The 25,009-nt window shown below is 42.4% G+C and overlaps 1 protein-coding gene across 1 annotated transcript in view; it reads right to left on the bottom strand.

Moving 5' to 3' along the window:
• LOC124356560 (cadherin-related tumor suppressor) overlaps positions 1-25,009 on the bottom strand; it is a 428,185-nt gene that overhangs the window by 78,625 nt on the left and 324,551 nt on the right. Inside the window, 2 exon segments of the mRNA XM_046807631.1 lie at positions 4,236-4,469; positions 23,854-24,162. Coding sequence (XP_046663587.1) covers positions 4,236-4,469; positions 23,854-24,162 — 543 coding nt within the window.

Raw genomic sequence — 25,009 nt, 5'->3', positions numbered from 1 at the left:
ATGAGTCTTCCAATTACAATCGCCGGAGCACAACACCTGGACGGCCTGGGGTCGAGTGACTGCCGATCACTCGCCGTGGAAGGTCACAACCGGTGATCTCATAAATATTGCATGTCTCGCCTGCCATAAGGGGGGTGACTCCTCACTACAGGTAAATCATATATCACGGCGTGTCCAGAGCGGTAGCGCCCGTCGCGTCCACGCCCGTGCGGCGTACGAGTTCGCGATCGAGGAAACCAGAAATAGGAACTTGTCTGGGCTTCGTCGTAGTCGTATTGTCTGATATTTATGAGACATTGGAAAAAACGTACGCAGCGTGGACTCTCGCTCGCTACTGTCGGTTTCAAAAACATGCCGCCTCGCCTCAACGACTTGGATCATGGTGGCACGTCATAAAGTGCACGGGATCTGCCTTTGCCAAGTGAATGACTAAGGGTAGACTTGAGGCATTGAAATAATCAGTAAAATACAGATAATAGCTCTTACTAATTGTCTGATATTTATGAGATATTGGGGAAAACGTACACAGCGTGGACTCTCGCTCCTCGCTCGCTACTGTCGGTTTCAAAAACATGCCGCCTCGCCTCAACGACTTGGATCATGGTGGCACGTCATAAAGTGCACGGGATGTGTCTTTACCGAGTGACTAACTGAAAGAAGAACATGAGGTAATGGAACAACAGTAAAGAATGGGCACAATCCCTACTACGTATTAAGACAAATTGTTTTCTAGTTTGGCTGTGACTTATTTATATTAAAATGTTAGTAGTGATCTTGATGATTGATGTACATTTTCTAATGTTCTGGCAAACACTATTCAATTGATTAATTTAATGACAGAGATGTAGTGTAGAGCTAACAAAGAATCGAATTATGTACAATCCTAGTTATTAAATGTTTTAATGATTATTATAATCTTTATTTTAAAATTATTTTACACATATGAAGAATATAAAACCTGCTAGATTATATCTTAGCTGGTTTGCCATGAAAGTGCCAAGGGATTCCGGTACCTTGGACGTCAACGTTTGGCAACTCGCAAGATGTCAAAGAAAGAAGATTCCTCGGATATCAGTCAAGGAAGAGTGTTTTGGGGGCGTAGACAGATAGCACAAATGTTTACGCCGATTAGAATTGAAATCGAAATTGTTAAGATGAGCCGTGTCGTAAATACTATTGTTTATCTGTGCGACGATGCGAGGCTCTGGGCGAGCCGGTGGGTTCAAAGTCGCCTACTCCGGCCGGCCTGGCAGATACATCACTTCCATCGATTCCGCGGCAGAGTTGTCTATGACGCTGTCTTCTCGGTCGGCTCGGCTCCGGTCTACAGCTTTCCCCGCAACAATAGTCAGAATAATTCCTCCACTGATTGGCGATGGACTCTTGTTAGGGTAAGGCACGACGTACGCGGCATTCTTACAGCCGCCGCGCCGCGCCGCGCTCGGTCACTCCGCGGTGTTAATTGAGAGTGATGGCGATCACTCGGCGGGAAACTTTCAAGGTCATACTTTCCACCTGCCGACATAGAAACTCAAATCACTTCAGAAACTTTGATACTACTGTATAATGTTAATGAACTTCAGGCGGTTCTCGAAATATAGGCCTACCTACCATTATTACCAAAACAAAGACATTCCACATAAAACTCGTAAGTAATGTATCGAGATAATAGAATAGTTTCGAACACTTCAATTGACCGTTTGTTAATAGAGGGAAAGCCAATCGTAAGCACAAATCGGTGTCACTCATTACTCGGTACTAAACAATAAAAATTAATTTCACTACAACGTTTTAATTTTTCGTGACTAGGTTGTATGGAGTATACGATATGAATTATAGCCCTCACTAAGTATTGTCTGCTATTGATGAGTCATCGGACAACACGTACGGAGTGTGGACTCTCGTCTGTACGACAGCGATATAATTGGAGAGATTTTCAGATACGAGAATGAATCAGTAATGACACCTCAGTTATTGAAAAGTCAATACAAATTAATTTCTATAAATGTATGACACCTATATTGCATTTAACATTTAAAATCGTTCCAATTAAATGTAATGGTCATTCACTACACTTTTATTAATATAAAACTATTTTTCCACAGTGAAGATATAGAAAACAAGTGATGGGGAGAATCAAATAATATTTGATCAGAGAAACGTTTCACGTCGGAACTGGGCCGAAGACAGGTGGAATGAGCCGAGTATCTGACGAAACCCGACACGTCACAGCGAACAGAATACATTTCCTCGCCACAAAACAAATAACCCCGCCTAGTCCGGGGGGGAGGGGGGCTTCACGTGTAACTGTACTACGACCGCCCGAAATTGAGTATCTCAAGAGCGTAATCAGTTTTAATAAGAAAACTGTCAGACGAGGTGGAATTTTGACACATTCCGGTAGCGTCCGCGTGTGCTAATTATAAGAGGAAATATGGCCGAGGAGGTTAGGCTACCGTTTCTCCGGCCGGGATTTATAGGGTTGTCTCACCGGACTAGCTATTCCACACCCGGTGGATACTCGGAATCGGAGGAAAAAGAAGACGGCGGATGCCCTGGTTTGAATTAATGTTGCAGACATTCAGCGCTGGGACCCGAGTTGCCGACAAGTCGTGTTTGATGGTACACACATTCACAAATTCGAGTACCCAACGTCAAGACAATAATCAAAAACGTTTAAAAATTATATGGTTTATATTCCGTTACAAGACATAAACACTGCGATCTTGTAGGTTACCTCCAGACTAGATTCCCCCATTGCATTACTTATGTGTATCCTTGAACCTTATAATTTATGGATATGTGCGACTGCGACATAATGAGCGTGTGAAGGTATTTGATATTTATGACAAAATAACGCTATTTCAAGGAAGGTATTAAGATAAGTATTACCGATATACAGATACAACATCCATTATCGGTATTACGATCACCTTTGATACGCATAATTATCACTGCTCTGTAATGCGATTTGAGTACAAGAAACAAGAAATCCACTGGGATCGATTGTCACTGTACATTATTCCATAGTACAGCATCATAATTCAATTCTGGAAACATGTATGATACGCATAAATATCACTGCTCTGTAATGCGATTTGAGTACAAGAAACAAGAAATCCACTGGGATCGATTGTCACTGTACATTATTCCATAGTACAGCATCATAATTCAATTCTGGAAACATGTATGATACGCATAAATATCACTGCTCTGTAATGCGATTTGAGTACAAGAAACAAGAAATCCACTGGGATCGATTGTCACTGTACATTATTCCATAGTACAGCATCATAATTCAATTCTGGAAACATGTATGATACGCATAAATATCACTGCTCTGTAATGCGATTTGAGTACAAGAAACGAGAAATCCACTGGGATCGATTGTCACTGTACATTATTCCTTAGTACAGCATCATAATTCAATTCTGGAAACATGTATAAATAAATATAACACGTGTTGAATAAAAGTTCAAGGGTCTTTATGACAACAATGTTCGTTAAAACATATAGTTCACTTAGTGTTATCAAAACAAAGTCTTCCCTATCTACAAGATGTATGCCATACTACGTGTCACGTGATAAGATTTGCCGTGGTTTCATGCAAAATTTAAAGTTGGTCGGCAAGTTTGAGATACCGTGCGGACAGACAGACAGAATTTAAATGTTTGCAACCACCCGACTGATAGGCTTTGCTAACGCTCAGTCAATAATATTGTTATATTAGTAAAATTACGTTTACTGCGGTCACAATTTGGCCTAATAATGAAAACGGTGAAATAGAACTGAATCATATTCTCCTACCAGTACAATAGTGGCCAAAACCACACCTTGTGTTCTCAAATTTCATATTAAAATTCAAGTTCCACGTTATTCCTTCCTTACTCCTTGACCTACAAACATCAGAGAGAAATGTTTAAGATGTCCTTGTTATAATATAAAACAGTTTCGTAAATTATTCTATACTGTATGTACATCTACATACATATGCTCTCAACAGAAAAACATAACTGTCTGTTTTCGGATTTAATAAAACCGATCGCATTGCTTTCTTGTCTTACGAAAGAAGAAGATATAAAATTATGCAAACTATTGTACAAGTTCACGTCAAGAACTTAAATACTAAGAAATTAATCATTAATTAATTAAAATAATCTTTTACACCCAAGAGAACCTTTTCGTTCCCTCATAAGCCACCCATATAGAATGTTGTTGCTGGTAGATAACAGTACCTCCTCATAGTCGAGCCTGGCGGTGAGGGTGAATATCCCGGTCTGAGGGTGCAGCGAGAACACGTCGTTGGCCCAGTCCGAGATGACGGTGTAGGTCACCAGACCGTTGACTCCCTGGTCTTCGTCGTGAGCGACCACCTGGCCGACCCTGGATCCTCGGCTGGAGTTCTCGGTCACGTCGAAAGAGTAGGAAGCCTCCGTAAACACCGGGGGGTTGTCGTTCGTGTCCGTCACCTGAGGAGCAGAAGTCACAGTTAGGTCGGACCACAATGGTATTATAAGACTAGATATCGTGTTTAACAAGGGCCACTACTTGTTTCATTTTGTAATTGTTTCACATTATACTACATGTGTTGTACATGATTTAAGTATGAGATTCAGTTAATAATTTTTAACATTGTGGTAAAGGAATTACACAATTGTCCAATGATTTATACCTGACGATGGCATCGTTGATATTAAAAGGCCCTCGTACATTAAGTTTAAAGTATTTTCAAATACATTTGGAATTGGAAGTATTTGGAATTTAAAGAATGTGTGTGGTTCTTTTACTGCAATGGCTTTTACCAATAACAAGACCTTCTCCTTCAATAAAACATGTTTACTTTAAGTTTGAATCCAAAGTCACCCACAAATTACAGGACACGAAACAGTTCTTATAAAGGCAACATACAAAATGGTTACAAATAAGTATTTTACATAACATGTAAAGATTTGATTTACTCAGAACGTCTTCTAGTAAGGTTTTGATTTTTTACACTAATGTTATGTAATGTAATTTGAAAAGAAGATATGTGTGAATTTTGAGACGAATGGATGAGGAATGCGAATCGTAGATGTGTTTTTTCCGTTGGGTATATATTGAACATTCCGGTTATGAACGTTACTGTGATGGCGATCGTACACTTCAGTTTTCGCTAACGTAAACATTTATTATTTCGCAATTAACCATAACAGTTTGGACTGAGAGGACTGTAAAGCCCATGTTATTGTGTGGCTGAAGGGAGGGGGAGGGAGGGGAGAGGTAGGCAACACACGTCAGGTGTCACCTTAACAAATCCTCGAGTGTGAAGGGTCGAGAGAAACCGGACTACTGACTAGAAAGTTTGTACCATCTGGATAATGTTTACAAACATAATACAAGGCGTGACGATCGAATGTCTGACCGCGGGACGGACACCACAACAAATTAAACCTGTACACCGATCAAACATGTTCCCGACCTGTTCGGTCCGTCCGAAACGAAATAGATGATGTAAACCGGCGATACCGCAGATTTCCGCGTTCACTGCCTTGTCACGGGCAAATGGTGGCGTAAACTGTGCTGAAGACGGTCCTGATAAATGTAATGGGGAGTGAAACGCGGTTCTGGCCCGGCACGGACTAACGTCTTGTCGCCCTGGACCTGTACAGCTTCTGAGATCGGGAACTAGAAATTAGGCGTGAACCTACTTTACTGGTTTCTTTCTCATCTACATATTTTATTTGTCTCTTATGGTACATTTTCGGTAAGAACAATCTTCAAATCTAAATTGTCAGCAGGAACCTGAAACTGAAATACACTGAAAACAATGGAACTACATGTTCAGTAGATTAATTAATAGTGTTGTTCCTATAATGTATAGAAGATATAACAAGTGAATATATTGTCACCGATAAGGTAAAGGAATAAAGGTAAACAGAAAAAAGAGAGATAAGAAACCTAGGAAAATGTCCTCATAATCAAATTTATATGGGATTATCCACACTGTTCGCCCTTACTCGCACCTGGTCGTCTAATTTTAACAAAATAATTCATGAGATTACTTAAAACGGTTTGAAGTAGATTCTAAAACCATTAAGTCTGGTGTTGTACTGAAGGTTACTCCGTCACCTCAAAGGTTTATTTTATATTCTCGCTGGTTAACCATCCTTCTCTCTTCGGAAAATCCTAAGTACGCCAATGGTTCAGAGGGTGTTGTGTAATTTCCTGACAACACCTGAGACTAAAACTGATCTCAAGATCGTCAGATAATGACAGAGGTGACCTTAATCATTATTAATATTTCGTTTAACTTGATAAAAAAATTGCATTGTTTGTATGAGTAGCTGTAAATGCATATGTAGTTATCAATACAGAAAAGAAGGATCTCGCCAGCGAATATAAAAATATTATATTCTATCCTATCTTGTGTTATTGTCACCGTATAATGGATCAAACGTGTACCTGAATGTAAAACCAAATATTGCCCTAGTGCTGCTACTCAGCTGTATCTAACTTGTGCCTGTACAGTGCGAGTAACTCGGGAGGATATTTAAATGTAACTAAGACGGTCCGGCAGCGGTGTTACGACAGCTCGGGTGTGCGAGGAGGACAGACCGGCCGGCAGCAGCAGAACTAGTCCCGGTCCTACAGTCCTCATGTCCACAATAGGAACCTAACTTGTGCCTGTACAGTGCGAGTAACTCGGGAGGATATTTAAATGTAACTAAGACGGTCCGGCAGCGGTGTTATGACAGCTCGGGTGTGCGAGGAGGACAGACCGGCCGGCAGCAGCAGAACTAGTCCCGGTCCTACAGTCCTCATGTCCCCCCCCACGACATAGGATACCTAACTTGTGCCTGTACAGTGGCGCGTAACTCGGGAGGATAGTTTAAAATGTAACTAAGAGACGGTACCGGCAGCGGTGTTATGTACAGCTCGGGTATGCGATGAGGACCAGACCGGCCGTGGCAGCAGCAGAACTAGTCCCGGTCCTACAGTCCCTCATGTCCACAATAGGAACCCTAACTTGTGCCTGTACAGTGCCGTGGAACTCCGGGAGGATTGTTTTACAATGTAACTAAGACGGTCCGGACCAGCGGGGGTGTTATGGAAAGCTCGGGTGTGCGAGGAGGACAGACCGGCCGGCAGCAGCAGAACTAGTCCCGGTCCTACAGTCCTCATGTCCACAATAGGCACCTAAACATGTGCCTGTTCCGTGCGCGTAACTCGGGAGGATATATAAAAAAAAAAATTTATTGTTAAAAAACTAAGACGGGTCCGGCAGCGTGGTTTATGACAGCTCGGGTGTGCGAGGAAGGACAGACCGGCCGGCAGCAAGCAGAAACTAGTCCCGGTCCTACCAGTCCCTCATGTCCACAATTAGGTAACCTAACTTGTGCCTGTAACAGTGCGTGAACCTCAGAAGAGGAAGTTTTTAGAATGTAACTAAGACGGTTCCGGCAGCGGTGTTAAGACAGCTCGGGTGTGCGAGGAGGACAGACCGGCCGGCAGCAGCAAGAACCTAAGTCCCGGTCCAACAGTCCGTCATGTTCCACAATAGGAATCCTAACTTGTGCCTGTACAGTGCGCGTAAAACTCGGGAGGATGGTATTTAAAATGTAAACTAAGAAGACTGTCCGGCAAGCGGTGTATATGAACAGCTCTGGGTTGTGCGAAGGAGGTACAGACCGGCCGGCAGCAGCAGAACTAGTCCCGGTCCCTACAGTCCTCAATGTCCACAATAGGAACCTAACTTGTGTCCTGTACAGTGCGAGTAACTCGGGAGGATGTTTAAAATGTAAACTAATACGGACCGGCAGGCGGTGGTTTATGACAGCTCCGGGTGTGGCGAGGAGGACAGACCGGTCCGGCGCAGCAGCAGAACTAGTCGCCGGTCCTACAGTCCCTCCATGTCCACAATAGGAACCTAACTTGTGCCTGTACAGTGCGAGTAACTCGGGAGAAATTTAAAATGTAACTAAGACGGTGCCGGCAGCGGTGTTAATGACAGCATCGGGTGTGCGAGGAGGACAGACACCGGCCGGCCAGCAGCAAAACTAGTTCCCCGGTCCTACAGTTCCCTCATGTCCACAATAGGAACCTAAACTTGTGCCTGTACAGTGCGAGTAACTCCGGGAGGATATTTAAATGTAACTATAGGGCCCCAATCCCCCATGCGAGTCTGGCTCGCGAGCCTGGCTACGCCCGAGCCTAGCTCGCCAGCAGGACCCGCTGATTATTCACCATCACACCTACGTATCTTGCTCGCCCAGTTGCAAACATGAGTTTTTTCGAATAATTTGTTTGCAGCTGCGGTCATAGTGATTATGATGAGATAGGTGTATTTAAGAATAAACGGAAGAAAAGGGTAATGTGGTACCATCTAAAGTAATTGGTTACTAAATAGAAGAGAGAATTAGTCACTGATGACTTTATTGAATTTTGTTAGGAATGAGTAGTCGCCAAGAACTATCAGAACAGTATAAGGATGTCAGCTCGAAAGTTCTAACAAACAAATTGTTTTGGAACCAAAGGTTAAACCGCTTATAAACAAAAAAGACACTACACTGCGAAACGGCTATATCACCAGAGGAATCGCCCTCACTGCTACTCTCCGATTTTCCCTGGCTACCGGGCGGTCTACATAATAAATGCTTATTAAACATCGGCAAAATTTCGATACTCTTCCAATAAATGTTGTAAAAAATCCAGGCTCATAAATAACTTTGAAAGTCAGCCATTGTTAACTACAAAGAACAAACAAAGAACAACCTTACCCTTGGCGGAACGATTGGTGCGTAACGTTTGGTCCCTACAGTAGTGAAACGTAATGAACATAATTTTTTCGGTGGTGGGGCACGAGTCCGTATAACGTAATGCGCCATACACTGGCGAACTGATGCTCGAGGCCGAAGTCCCGAGCCGAGCCGGCACGGCAAGCAGTGGCGGATCCGCACGGCTCGCCTGAATCATTGAACTCGGCTCGGCTCTTTATTGTCCATACACCTGACGGATATGGTCCATACGTTCTAGGCGAGTCGTAGGCCAGGCTCGCGAGCCAGAACTCCGCAGTGTAATGGGGCCCTTAAGACGGTCCGTGCAGCGGTGTTAATGACAGCTCGGGTGTGCGAGGAAGGACAGACTGCCGGCAGCAGCAAACTAGTCCCGGTCCTCACAGTCCTCATGTCCACAATAAGGAACCCTAAACTTGTGCCTGTACAGTGCGAGTAACTCGGAGGAGATATTTAAAATGTAACTAAGACGGTCCGGCAGCGGTGTTATGACAGGCTCGGGTGTGCGAGGTAGGACAGACTCCGGCCGGCAGCAGCAGAACTAGTCCCGGTCCTAACAGTCCTCATGTCCACAATAGGAACCTAACTTGTGCCTGTACAGTGCGAGTAACTCGGGAGGATATTTAAATGTAACTAAGACGGTCCGGCAGCGGTGTTATGACAGCTCGGGTGTGCGAGGAGGACAGACCGGCCGGCAGCAGCAGAACTAGTCCCGGTCCTACAATCCACATGTCCACAATAGGAACCGCTCTTCTGCGCGCCGCGCAGGCCTCCTTAATTAACACTATTAACCACTGCGCTCTTGACAATGGTCGCTAAACCCGTGATGAAACGTTGGATATCGTTTACTGTCACAGGGGACTTTCATTTAGTTTTCAACAAAGAATAAAATTGATCATTTTATCAGATATATTTCTTTGTGATGAAGATTTCACTTGATCGTATAATTAATTTGTCTTTATGATCTAATACTAAACCGACCTCAACGTACGCTGTAAGTTTTCCAGGATATTTGTCAATGTAGTTGATGTACATAATTGTAACTTAGCCTAAGCGTAGTAGCGCGTGGATGTTACAAGAGCAGTAACGGAGTTGTGTGGTACTAAAGAACGATTGGTCAACCAGTGGAAGAAAAAATTCAAATTTACTAAAAGAAACACAAACCAAGAGATTAATGGGGGTCTATAGGCCAGTATTCCAACCAAGACTATTTTTTGATCAGAATCGAATGTCCTATTAGATTAAGCACAACTGCTTAGAGCTCAGTTTAATCTAACATAAGGTTATTTACTTCTTAAAGGATAATGAAGAGTTTGGGTTTTCCCAAAAGTTGAATTTGACATCTGTGTTCTAGTTTGGTGGTCTTTGAATTTTCACAGAAGTAAATCAGAATATTATAACATGCAATGGTCTATGTCATGTTCTTCATATCACAGTATAGTGTTTTTGACGAAACCAGTTAAAGTGGCCAGTCGAAATCGAACTGGCTCATGGAAAACTAAAGTAGACGTGATGGTGAATCTCAATCGCCCCGAAGTGGACCACCGCGTAGGAATCCAGTTCTACCAACCACTCGGATTAGCTTCGCCACCTTCGTTCAGGGATTACCCCACACTCGAGCAGGGAACCAGGATCAGGTCCACCGACCGCCGACGTGGGTAGCGGCTAAAATATAAATTCGTTTATCACGAAACGTGAAGAGCAGAGAAAGATGGTGGATACCATTTCTAAGAAAGGTGTGAGAGGTTATACGTGGACGCAGAGGGTAGTGGATCTTATGTTAACAGAATGCTGCACCTTCATCTACAAAATATTATGTTTCCGTATTTATTCTAAATATCACACTTATATGCATAAAACTCCAAATGTGTATTCACCTTCGTGCTACACTACTAACGAACGAATTGAAAGGAATTTGCCAAATAAATAAGCTAAAAATTAGAAACATAACGAATAAGATACTGCAATAGCATTTCTCAGAAGTCCTACTTAGTACAAAATGCACGTTCATTGTATAATATTAAAAACTATGGGAGGCTTATCGAATTTAATCAAATTAATTTAATGACAACGATAATACTGAACCAAAAAGGCCCACGAGTCATTCAATATAGAATCCAAATAACCATTAAACATTAAAATTAGTTTAAAGAATATCCCCATGTATACCAAGTTTATATAACGCGTTATTAATTATAATACTTACGTCATATTGGACTTTTATATATTTATACAATACTAAGTTGAGTGTATTTTACCTCGATCTTATCCATCTAACGATCAACTCATCTCTACTTGAATTCTGAAATTCTGCATACTAACTCAAGTATATTATATAACATGTTTGCCTTTCTCCCAACGCGTACAATATATATACACACACACACACACACACACACACATATATATATATATATATATATATATATATATATATATATATATACCTGTTAGTATTCAAGGTCTTTAGGTCCTTATCTTTAGATCCTAAGTACACTTGTGCTCAGGGCGTGTAGTTATTTGTTATGTTATGAGTGTCGGGATTCTGTAGTAAAGTCGGCTAGGATAATAATTTATCATTAACATCAATAGTTCTCTTGATACATTTGTACTTTTGCATAATATATAAGTATATAAATCTACATAAGTAGAATTCAGCAGGAGGTACAGCCAAATTTACAGGTCTTGATTATGTACACACATGTTCAGGTATCTTAATTTAAAAATAATAAAAATACATTTAAAATGGTTAGCTCAGCATTGTTTTTTCCCGTTGACTTGACATGATTGGGGATACACAACTTTATCTACTCTTTTATTAAAATAACTCTATTTGGATTTACCAAATATTTTAGCTCTACGGTTTCGAGATATCGTACGGACAGACTAACGGATACAATTTTACATTTCAATGAAGAAAGTAGCTTTGCTAAAATTCAGTAAATTGTTCAAATTAGTTATTAAGAATCGATGAGATTGCTGCGTAAGTACTTCAGGGAGACGCCAGTCGCAATTTTAAACAACAGTTATATAATGGGGTAGAAGAAAAACCTAATTTTTAAGGGCATGTTTTCTTTTTAAGACTGTTCTTGCCTTAAATCACGGCACGAAACGTTATTTATAAATTAATTAATAAAAAAAAGAAACGAGCAGAATATTACAGTGTACACAGTAGTGCGGGATCCCACTATATAAACCTCACTAACATTCGATGTGACGCTACAGGCATCGTGGCCATCGGCAATGTAAAATACTTTTATTAGGCTCTTCAAAAATATGTAGAACTTACAGTTTATATTGCTCAGTTCATACTGATAGTCCACTGTAAAATCATACCAATAGTATCAATATCAATAGTGTATAACTAAACTTGCTTTCTTCCGGGACGAAACTTACAGTTTATATTGCACAGTTCATACTGATAGTCCACTGTAAAATCATACCAATAGTATCAATATCAATAGTGTATAACTAAACTTGCTTTCTTCCGGGACGAAACTTACAGTTTATATTGCACAGTTCATACTGATAGTCCACTGTAAAATCATACCAATAGTATCAATATCAATAGTGTATAACTAAACTTGCTTTCTTCCGGGACGAAACTTACAGTTTATATTGCACAGTTCATACTGATAGTCCACTGTAAAATCATATCAATAGTATCAATATCAATAGTCTATAACTAAACTTGCTTTCTTCCGGGACGAAACTTACAGTTTATATTGCACAGTTCATACTGATAGTCCACTGTAAAATCATACCAATAGTATCAATATCAATAGTGTATAACTAAACTTGCTTTCTTCCGGGACGAAACTTACAGTTTATATTGCACAGTTCATACTGATAGTCCACTGTAAAATCATACCAATAGTATCAATATCAATAGTCTATAACTAAACTTGCTTTCTTCCGGGACGAAACTTACAGTTTATATTGCACAGTTCATACTGATAGTCCACTGTAAAATCATACCAATAGTATCAATATCAATAGTCTATAACTAAACTTGCTTTCTTCCGGGACGAAACTTACAGTTTATATTGCACAGTTCATACTGATAGTCCACTGTAAAATCATATCAATAGTATCAATATCAATAGTGTATAACTAAACTTGCTTTCTTCCGGGACGAAACTTACAGTTTATATTGCACAGTTCATACTGATAGTCCACTGTAAAATCATATCAATAGTATCAATATCAATAGTCTATAACTAAACTTGCTTTCTTCCGGGACGAAACTTACAGTTTATATTGCACAGTTCATACTGATAGTCCACTGTAAAATCATACCAATAGTATCAATATCAATAGTGTATAACTAAACTTGCTTTCTTCCGGGACGAAACTTACAGTTTATATTGCACAGTCCATACTGATAGTCCACTGTAAAATCATATCAATAGTATCAATATCAATAGTGTATAACTAAACTTGCTTTCTTCCGGGACGAAACTTACAGTTTATATTGCACAGTTCATACTGATAGTCCACTGTAAAATCATATCAATAGTATCAATATCAATAGTCTATAACTAAACTTGCTTTCTTCCGGGACGAAACGGTTTATTAGCGTATTAGGACTGTTGTGTTTGTACTGTTTTAAAACTCAAGCGCACACCAATAATGTTAGGGTGTCGTGATAAGCTACTTCCACTATTGTATTTATATCCTTTAGTCGTGGGTATTACGTAAAATCTTTCATTACTTTCTGACCTCAAAATCAATATTAATTTTTAAATTCATCAGCCACCGAATATATTTTTTAAGAAGTAAAATAATATAAATAGAACTCATGAAGCTGAAAAAATGGAGGCCGGAAAATATTACACCATCTACAAAAAATTCTATATTTATTTACAATTATATAAAACAAATAACTTTGGACGAGCTAAATAATTGGAATAAGTTCCAAGGACCAATCTAAGCGCAATGGTTGTATAACAATTAAAACGGTCTTATGCCGAATAGACAGTAATTATTTATTTAGTTATAGCATTTTTAACATTCAAATACAAACAATAAAATTGTATGGCCTACACAGTTAGTGTATAATCAATTCCACCTATTTGTACGACTTTCATTCGTACGGTACCGGCGCAGCGCGGCGCGGCGCGGCGTTAGTTGCAATGAAAATCTTACTCAATATTTAAAGCTCAGAAATGCTCATCTCCCTGATACAGACTGAATAGCAGTACGTGTATGAACCTGGGTAGACACGAAAATGTCTGTCTGGCCAACTGTAGACAGACAGACATAGGTTACGCTGTAACAGCGATTTGCCAAGGGTGTAAGGGTGGTGCAACATCACAGACCCGCAGACAGACATAGGTTACGCTGTAACAGCGATTTGCCAAGGGTTATAAGGGTGGTGCAACATCACAGACCCGCAGACAGACATAGGTTACGCTGTAACAGCGATTTGCCAAGGGTTATAAGGGTGGTGCAACATCACAGACCCGAGACAGGTACGCGTTTGACACTCATGCAAAAAAGGTGACTCGGTCTGCGGCCGCCTCGCCCAGCCCATGGTCTCTGTACTCACATATCACCGGTGCCGGTGGCCTACATTCCCCGGTCTCATCCGTCACAGCCGCCCCCGCGTCTCGCCGAATTACACAACCGACCTTACACAGGGTGTGTTGTGAACCGGTCCCCTGGCTCGTGTCGCGCTACGTTTGTCCTTTCGCTCGACGAGTGCGGATCCCCGCGTGTAACAAATCTATTTTGTGGTCGCTTGTTATTTTTTATGTTCCTCGATCGATGGTAAGACGTCGAGGCTGCGGTGAGAACGACCGGCCACAGACGGATAACAGAACGGTAGGTGAGGTAGGGTTTGTTAAAGTCGATAACGATTTTTTCCGGTCGCGGTCACGATGAAAGTAGGGATTGTTTGTAGGTAGCGCGGCTCGGTGCGGTGACCAGTTTTTGCCAGGTATCGCACACACACACGCACGCACAGTTCTGCACGGCGGTATCTAGTTAGTCTAGGCGGACCGGGCCATTGCTATTCTACACAGGTCGTCCGGGGACAAGACCTGTCGGCGATGTAAATGTGTTCCTGCCTCTCGCTACAGTCCTGTGCGGACCACAGAGTCCTCGGCTCCACACTCCACACTCCACACTCCACGACAGAAGTCACTTCTCCCTTCTGCTGCTGCTATCGTTCCTCCTCTCCGCCCGCCGGCCCGCTTTCTTCTCTCGACCCGGACCAGTCCGATTATCACGTCCCGGCAATCATTCTTCCTCGGCGATCCGTTTGCGCCCGGTGACCCGGTTCCGCGTTTAAGTCCGAATCTGCTCACACGTCGGTAATCAGTGCCGAACTACTGTCATTAGAACCTTTTTATTCTCGAATTAAGCTCTGATAGAAGATTAAGTATTTTCACACCTTTTTTCAGCTTCCTACGGAGAAAGTATCGGAATACAGACACAAGAAATCGACCCAAATTCACGAATTGGACTTTCTACTTTTCTGAATCGATCGAAGGGAAATTATACTTATTGCTACTGTGATTATTGTTGATAATACTAGTAGGGAACTAGAATTAAAGTTTCACACTCTTTTAGTAATATGTGCTTCTATCGACTTCTATTTTTATTTGATTTTACTATACACATCCATACTGCACGATTAACGACATATTAGCCTAAATGTTATGACAATCACAGTTAGCAGACAGTATCAATACCACGTGCAGGTATAAGAGGGACAAATCTTACTTTCGGAGGAAATATAAGTTAGTCCGCGATCTACACGAGAGTAATGTTAGTACGAAATAACGTTTGATTTGCCGTTAAAGTGAATATAAAATATTATCCTTGCCATATCGGCAGGCAACGAGAAGACAGACTCCACTGTCGTCACACCTGATCGTTACAGCACACCCTCGTTCAGTGTGGTTCTAGAACTATTTATTAGTGCACAGCAAGGATCTAAACTTTCTACCCACGGGAAACTTATTAGGCCACAGTATCTATACCGTTTACAATTCCAAATAGGATACTCTAATAGGCACGAATGGTCTCGAAGTCACTTGTACACTTAAATGTTGCTTAAATCTCAGGTCTTTTGGATGAGGTTCCAACAACAATGCTTACTATAAGAGGAAGTCCGATGTTGTGGCGGCTCAGGGAAGTTTGGCACAGAAGACATGCATCATACAGCACAGAGGAGATATCGAGGATGGGGCGGCATAGTTATGCGAGTTTCGATGGCGAGGCGGGTAATACTTGTAGGTACAAATAAACACCCGAGGCTCCTTCCATGATAGTGACAATGTTACAAGGGTAGGAGAGCAGGGGCTGTGTATCACAGATGAGATATCGAGGATGGGGCGGCATAGTTATGCGAGTTACGATGGCGAGGCGGGTAATACTTGTAGGTACAAATAAACACCCGAGGCTCCTTCCATGATAGTGACAATGTTACAAGGGTAGGAGAGCAGGGGCTGTGTATCACAGAGGAGATATCGAGGATGGGGCGGCATAGTTATGTGAGTTACGATGGCGAGGCGGGTAATACTTGTAGGTACAAATAAACACCCGAGGCTCCTTCCATGATAGTGACAATGTTACAAGGGTAGGAGAGCAGGGGCTGTGTATCACAGAGGAGATATCGAGGATGGGGCGGCATAGTTATGTGAGTTACGATGGCGAGGCGGGTAATACTTGTAGGTACAAATAAACACCCGAGGCTCCTACCATGATAGTGACAATGTTACAAGGGTAGGAGAGCAGGGGCTGTGTATCACAGAGGAGATATCGAGGATGGGGCGGCATAGTTATGCGAGTTACGATGGCGAGGCGGGTAATACTTGTAGGTACAAATAAACACCCGAGGCTCCTTCCATGATAGTGACAATGTTACAAGAGTAGGGGAGCAGGGACTGTGTATCACATAGGAGATATCGAGGATGGGGCGGCATAGTTATGTGAGTTACGATGGCGAGGCGGGTAATACTTGTGGGTACAAATAAACACCCGATGCTCCTTCCATGATAGTGACAATGTTACAAGGGTAGGAGAGCAGGGACTGTGTATCACAGAGGAGATATCGAGGATGGGGCGGCATAGTTATGCGAGTTACGATGGCGAGGCGGGTAATACTTGTAGGTACAAATAAACACCCGAAGCTCCTTCCATGATAGTGACAATGTTACAAGAGTAGGGGAGCAGGGACTGTGTATCACATAGGAGATATCGAGGATGGGACGGCATAGTTATGCGAGTTACGATGGCGAGGCGGGTAATACTTGTAGGTACAAATAAACACCCGAAGCTCCTTCCATGATAGTGACAATGTTACAAGGGTAGGGGAGCAGGGACTGTGTATCACAGAGGAGATATCGAGGATGGGGCGGCATAGTTATGCGAGTTACGATGGCGAGGCGGGTAATACTTGTAGGTACAAATAAACACCCGAGGCTCCTTCCATGATAGTGACAATGTTACAAGGGTAGGGGAGCAGGGACAGTGTATCACAGATGAGATATCGAGGATGGGGCGGCATAGTTATGCGAGTTACGATGGCGAGGCGGGTAATACTTGTAGGTACAAATAAACACCCGAAGCTCCTTCCATGATAGTGACAATGTTACAAGGGTAGGAGAGCAGGGACTGTGTATCACAGAGGAGATATCGAGGATGGGGCGGCATAGTTATGCGAGTTACGATGGCGAGGCGGGTAATACTTGTAGGTACAAATAAACACCCGAGGCTCCTTCCATGATAGTGACAATGTTACAAGGGTAGGAGAGCAGGGACTGTGTATCACAGAGGAGATATCGAGGATGGGGCGGCATAGTTATGCGAGTTACGATGGCGAGGCGGGTAATACTTGTAGGTACAAATAAACACCCGAAGCTCCTTCCATGATAGTGACAATGTTACAAGGGTAGGAGAGCAGGGACTGTGTATCACAGAGGAGATATCGAGGATGGGGCGGCATAGTTATGCGAGTTACGATGGCGAGGCGGGTAATACTTGTAGGTACAAATAAATAGAATATAATTGCCAGCTGTGGGACTGGCGCCTGAGGCTCTTTCCATGATACAACGCCTAAAGTACACTATCTATTTATTGGCGCCATTACGTCTCCACAGCGCAAGCGCAGTGACGCCTTTATAGCATCGCACTGACGCTCTGCCTACATAGTGCGTGAGCTGAGCTGCAGATTACTGACCCTGAGGGTCGATAGCCCGAGGACTGTCAGGTCTCGTTGCTTCCAACTATAATGTTGCTAAGTGTTATATCCGTGGCCATTTTATTGACGGTCGCTTGCGACAAGAAAATAAAACATTATCTGAGTCCGGAGTGTTGGCCGATTTTACGACGAGCTAGTAAATAATTATATAAATAGCTCGGCAGTCAAGAATGCGGCGGAGGTACGAGGAATCCACACTTCACTTCACACCTTTTGTGTGCACTATCTGGATCCGGTCGGTTCATTAGATTTGTCGAAAGCGCTCAATAAACAGTCCGGATGATCGTGTGCTGCGAACTTTAACCGTGCCGAAGGTACGCCGTTGTGATAACTGATATACGCGTCCGTTACCGATATTCTGGGGGCATCTGTACTCGAGCTCGCACACAATTATCAACCGAGAATCTTCTCAGAATTCCGTCACGGAATCTTTGACATCCGCGTCCAAAGAACGTCACGATTCCGCGCGCTGCAAAAAATTACAGTTGAACGCAAGAATCCGGCGGGAATAAAAACTAGAAAAGGTGGTGCTTACATTCCCGGACGGTTGGGCCGAGGTATATGATCTAGTTGGGCCGGCGAGATTCCGCAGACCGCGTCAGGATTAAGATATTCCGACTCGCGCAACGACATCATTGTAGGCAGTTGGGCTTGTACGACACGAACACTCGCGTATAAAGTTGGCGTCTGCCCGCCTCCCACATCCCTCTTCCCTGTCCTACCCCGTGCTTTATGTGCTTGCCCTCAGCACACCCAGTACTGGCACCCTCCACTTGAATAAGTAGACAACACGGCGCGAGGTTCTGTCTATCGGCGCGGCGCGGCGGTCCGATGTGTATCTGTCTGTCTGTCTCTATGTTTGATTGTGTTCTATTGCTTGTACATGTATGCAGTACAATATTAACAAGTTGATAGAACAAAAACAGAGAAGGTTACGAAACTAACAATGGAAACAATTTTTCTTCAGAGATGCATGTGAATCTGAAACAACTTTTATCAAACACTCGTGGTGGTTTCAAACTATAAATCACAACAATAAAACTGTCTATTCAATGTAATTTGGTAATAAGGACAAATTTTACCTGTAATGATCCGACAATTTCTAAAGAATGTTGTGAAACCCAATTCCTTGAACTTTTTAATTCAAGATTTTCATTGTGGCGTTTAATTCTTTAGACTTATAAGTACTTATCCAAGTCAACTCAATAACTGTACTTCTTTCGCTATACATCAAAATAAACTAAATTAAAAGCTTATTCCGTGTGTTTTAGTTAGTCGTTTCATAACGTGACTTCACTTAACTTGTTTGTAACTCTATTGTTCGTACGAATTGAAATAAAGGTAAGGAACCTCAGACTATGTTCAACCTCTAGCATTGTCTTATAAACTGAACATGCATAGTAGATTGTTATCTTCACAGTGACAGATGACGATATAACTCAATCAACGCAAAACTAGTTTTTAAAATACGAATAATACATTTAGAACATTAATAAATTCATAGTACGAACCCTTTAACAAGTTAAGGAATTAAAATTATACAATAAGTATATAAAACAACAAGCCAAAATTGTTATTAATTTTCACTTCGTGTTTTTGTCGTCTCTTGAAAACAATATATGGTCTGTAAATCAATAACGACGTCCTGTCTAGAACAAATCTGGAAATCCAAGGCTAGTTCCAGCTGGAGATGGATTCCAGCAGAAGACAGATGAGGGCCGTCTCTCACCGTCAGGAGCGAGTTTTTCTAGGAACCGCAGGAGAGGACAATGACTCCCAGTCGGTACCAGAGGACGCCGGACAATTCATCAATACAGGCTGACTGACTCCCACAGTACAAAGGCAATGGCAATCTCCCAACAACGCAGGGGCACGTCAGCGGACACCCCCGCGTCACAGCAGCAACTCCGCCATCCACGCAGGAGAGGACAATGACTCCCGGTCGGTACCAGAGGACGCCGGACAATTCATCAATACAGGCTGACTGACTCCCACAGTACAAAGGCAATGGCAATCTCCCAACAACGCAGGGGCACGTCAGCGGACACCCCCGCGTCACAGCAGCAACACCGCCATCCACGCATTCACGAGCCCGACATATGTCTTCCATTCGTAATAATATTTTTTGGGGGTCCTTAAAGAGGAGGCAAACATCTTTCGGAACAATTATCGATGCTGACACAACAGAAAAAACCAGCAGCCTTATTGTTTACGCTATGGTCTAGTCATGGATGTAAAATATTTACTACAATTTGATCACAAAATAGTAGAATCATTCTACTACACATCGAAGTAATATTGAAAAAGTATAGTCCATAATGGCATTGATGAAGAACAAACAGATAACAAAGTTTTATAACATATTTAGTGATATCTAACATTAGAGTTTTATTTTATGAATAAAATAAATTGTAAGCATATATAATGCAATAATTATTTTTATCCAGTAATCACCATTTTATCTATTCCTAGTGTCTGATGTTAGTGAATCAGATAACGAATATAGTAAAATTCAGGGATATTCTACAATAATATTTATATAATCGTTAATATTGTTATTTTATTGTTTCCAGAGAGACTTTGTACACAACTAATCGAAGTAAACTCCTTCCATCAGAAAAGCTTTGGTTGTAACACAGAATTGCTGGGTTGAGGGCTGGTTGACCCAACAGGTATTTGGTCTACAATTGTTTAAGCACAGATTATGGAGTGTACTTTGTAGAATCATCGTCTGTTGTGTAAGGGAAAAGACAATAAGTATTTCCAATGATAGTAAGGTAGACTCTTTGACCTCAGCTCCAATCTTGTCTAAGGTCGTGTTGTCTCTCGGTAGGATCAGCACATTACCGTGTTGGGATCCGAGCCAAGAGTGGATCGTGGGAAATGTTAGAGCTGAAACTTTGGCAACTTGGGATTAAACATGACAAGACCTTAACCATTTTGTCGAATCCCCAGGTGTGTAGATCGTATTGTCATTTCAAACCGGATGTGCACAGAACACACTAGACGATTGGCAGGCTTTAGCTTGAGCAGTGGGCTCGTTCCTCCATCACCTACTCATAGTTAGTTCTGGATCTTCTCGGATAGTGGGCATAGTCATTTGATAGACATATCTGAGCAACACTCCACAGAGTCTCACTTGAGATAATCCATCAGGTAATTAATGTAACTATTAAAACTGAAGAACACTTTCATTTTTAATGTATTGCGTTACCTTGAGATCGTTGTGTTACACTCGGCATATATGGAAAGGTTCTTCAGGAAGACCTGATTGACTGTTTTGAGTGTTCAATGAGGCTTCTACGGTTTCTTTTCGTGAACAACAGACCCTAAAATGAATGGAAATATGTAACCCTTGATTACAAGGTGAAAAGCCTCCCCCTAACCCTCAAATTCATATTCATCATAAAAATATTCATACTCAGTTAAGAGACCTGTGAGGTTAAACAGATATTCCTTTGATGGGAAGAATACAATTTTTCATAATTTACTATAATAATTATCTAATTACCACCAAGAAAATAAGAATAAGGGTGGGAGGGAAGAGCTGAGTGAGACAGCAGGCAGTAAGGTCGCGGAGCCTGCAGCAATCGTTCGTTATGTCCACCATAATATCTCTGTGCTGTTTACGGATGTATTTTCACAATTTATACAAGCTGTTTATACTTAGCGCGGCTCGGGTTGCAACGCTCGGGTTTTGTTAGTAGCGGCCGCGTGTCACTTGTAGTTCTCGCCGGGACAGGCTTTATTGTTATACCTCTCACTACAACTATGTCTCTGTCTCCTGGGCTACGGTTTTGATTACACTTTTATGTGTAGCGCACCACGTACTCGGCTAGCACTAAGGCCGCCCCTGGATTCTAGCTGACAGAGTACAGCGCGCCACGTACTCTCCTAGCACTAAGGCCGCCCCTGGCTTCTAGCTGACAGAGTACAGCGCGCCACGTACTCTCCTAGCACTAAGGCCGCCCCTGGATTCTAGCTGACAGAGTACAGCGCGCCACGTACTCTCCTAGCACTAAGACCGCCCCTGGATTCTAGCTGACAGAGTACAGCGCGCCACGTACTCTCCTAACACTAAATCCGCCCCTGGCTTCTAGCTGACAGAGTACAGCGCGCCACGTACTCTCCTAGCACTAAGGCCGCCCCTGGCTTCTAGCTGACAGAGTACAGCGCGCCACGTACTCTCCTAGCACTAAGGCCGCCCCTGGATTCTAGCTGACAGCGTACAGCGCGCCACGTACTCGGCTAGCACTAAGGCCGCCCCTGGCTTCTAGCTGACAGAGTACGTGCTTCTTGCTCGGACTGTACCATAGAGTCCTATCTTTATAATTTCATATTAACACCAGTCCCTTATTATGAATATCGACATTTCCCACATACAATTCGGGTGATTCGGGTACCGGTAGCCATAGTGCACGGGGCACGAGCTGACAGCCATATCTGCAGGGCACGGCACCGCTTTTAACTCGGACTGTACCATAGAGTCTTATCTCCATAGTTTCATGTTGACACCAGTTCCTCACTGTGAGTATCGACTTTTCCCACATACAATTTGGATGATTCGGGTACCGGTAGCCATAGTGCACGGGGCACGAGCTCACAGCCATGTCTGCAGGGCACGGCACCGCTTTTAACTCGGACTGTACCATAGAGTCTTATCTCCATTGTTTCATGTTGACACCAGTTCCTCATTGTGAATATCGACATTTACCACGTACAATTCGGGTGATTTGGGTACCGGTAGCCATAGTGCACGGGGCACGAGCTGACAGCCATGTCTGCAGGGCACGGCACCGCTTCTAGCTCGGACTGTACCAGACAGAGTTATTTACATATTATGAGAACGTCTGTGATTACGGCCCGCTCATTTTTCCGCAGCCTTTTATAATTCACGACCCCGGTTTCCTCCTTGTTGGCGTTTTCAACATATAAATTGCAGTGCCTATAATCGCTCTTAGATTCCACTATTTATGGGACCATCGGCCGTAATGTCAATAAGTTATATTCTCACTTATTGTTCGCGGGCCGCGGGCGGGTCTCGCGGCGCATCATGTGGGTGAAAGTCGACATTAAAAGCTCCACTCTTTTCACACAGTCCAGTTCCGAGACAGCCGAATCCGCAAATGAGGCCGGTCCCTGAGGAGACCCCGCACGCGTCTATTAACTCTCGACTCGCAGGAGGGCACGCCGCGCCACGCCGGCCTCAACGATTGCTGATAGTTTGATAATGGGCCAATAGTAACGTATCTCCAGGGATAATCGCGGTGAATTAGAGGCTGCGACCTCGACAAGGAAGTGAAATATGGGTTTTCTTTGTGCCTAGAGTAATGAATAAATATCTGACACAGATGAGACACCCCCTGACACGATCTGAGGGATACGGATCTCTCTCTTTCTCTCTGACTATTCCGTATTAAACGTAGACATCTTTTTCAAATAGAAAAGTAATAAATGAGTAAGAAGTCTTAAACTAATAATATTATTTCTTTCTTATTCCGAACTCTAAATTCAGGACAAAGGATTTTGGCACACTATCCTGCCACATTGTTAACAACTCATAAATTTAGAGTTTGTAAATTATTATAAAAACGCTAAAATTCCTGTCCGTTTATTCACAAAACTTCTCAACATTTTCCTGCCCTCAAGATTGAGGAGAGTAAACCTACAGTGTTTTTATTTACGAATAATCATAGTTAATTTGATAAATAGGGTCTATCCATTGCAGTCAGATTGGTACTACAACTTGGAGTACCAGCGCTATAAGTCATCATGACGGAGATTTAAGTAAGTTTAATGTGTGCTATCTGTTACTTTAATAAGTAGTGAGAAAGACATCAGTACGATAAGAGATCTGTCAGATAGACTTACTCGGATGGTAATGATGGTCTCTGCACTCTGAACACCGTCACTGGCCTTGACCTGTAGTCGATAGGTGTCTCTAGTCTCGCGGTCCAGAGAGTCACGGAGGCGGAGAGTTCCTGTGGACGAGTCCAGCTCGAAACGACCTTCGTCCCCGGACACCACGGCGTAGGAGAGGGTTCCCGGGGTGTCGGGGTCGGAAGCCCTCAGGGTAGCCACCACCTGACCCGCCGGCAGGTCTTCAGACACGGAGTACTCGTGTGGCATCTCCTGGAACGACGGAGGACTGTCGTTCTTGTCTAACACTTTCACGCGGATCTGCAAAAAATCAACATAAAGATAAATAAAATATTGTATATATGAATTATTATAACAATAACTGTGCCAACTATAGCAAAGATATAGAAAACCCTTGAATTTCTCAATGATAACAGCGAACCATCGTTGACATCTTGAAGTATCTACAATAACAAAACATAGTATGTTATGTATCTCATATTAAAAATGTAAAATAAAAAAAAATGAAGGTACTCATATTTGCAATAAGCTTTCATTTTAAATACTGGTATTTATTTTGATTTCCACTAAAGCGATATAATGTAGATGCTCGAGTTCGTGTCGGCGTGGAAGGTTGTGCTCACGAGTTACCGACTTCCCTCATCTGTGATCATGCTCGGCTCGGCTCATCGACTCACTATTGCCTGTTTCATAAGGATCGTAACGCTGACAGCTCCACCAGCATGAAACCGCTCCAGCGTCTGTTGGCACGTTTCGTAAATCCAGGATCCACAATCCAGGATGTAACTAAACAACAAATTCTGATAGGGACGTGTTCGATGTTGTCCTAGCAACCTGTCACACTTTTTCGCGCATCTCTTCTTGCGGGTTGTAACCATTAAAAAGTATTTGAGATTCACAAAATTACGGTGAAAATCCTTTTACGACTGTTATGCATGCAGATCTGCAACACATTAAAAAAATATTTTATATGCAATAAAACATACATAACACATGCTTGTTTCTCAATATATTTAAATTTGCTACAAGGGAAATAGTGAAATTTCTAATACCGAATGTTTGGGAATCAACTCTTTCCACCATAGCTGCGTTGTGTGTGAAATTTGTAAATTGTACATTAAATAATACATATCGATCAATTCATAAC

Source organism: Homalodisca vitripennis, chromosome 3 (genome assembly GCF_021130785.1).
Source record: "Homalodisca vitripennis isolate AUS2020 chromosome 3, UT_GWSS_2.1, whole genome shotgun sequence".
NCBI lineage: Eukaryota > Metazoa > Arthropoda > Insecta > Hemiptera > Cicadellidae > Homalodisca > Homalodisca vitripennis.
Note: the sequence above shows the minus strand (reverse complement) of the source record. Positions and strands in the feature narration are given on the sequence as shown.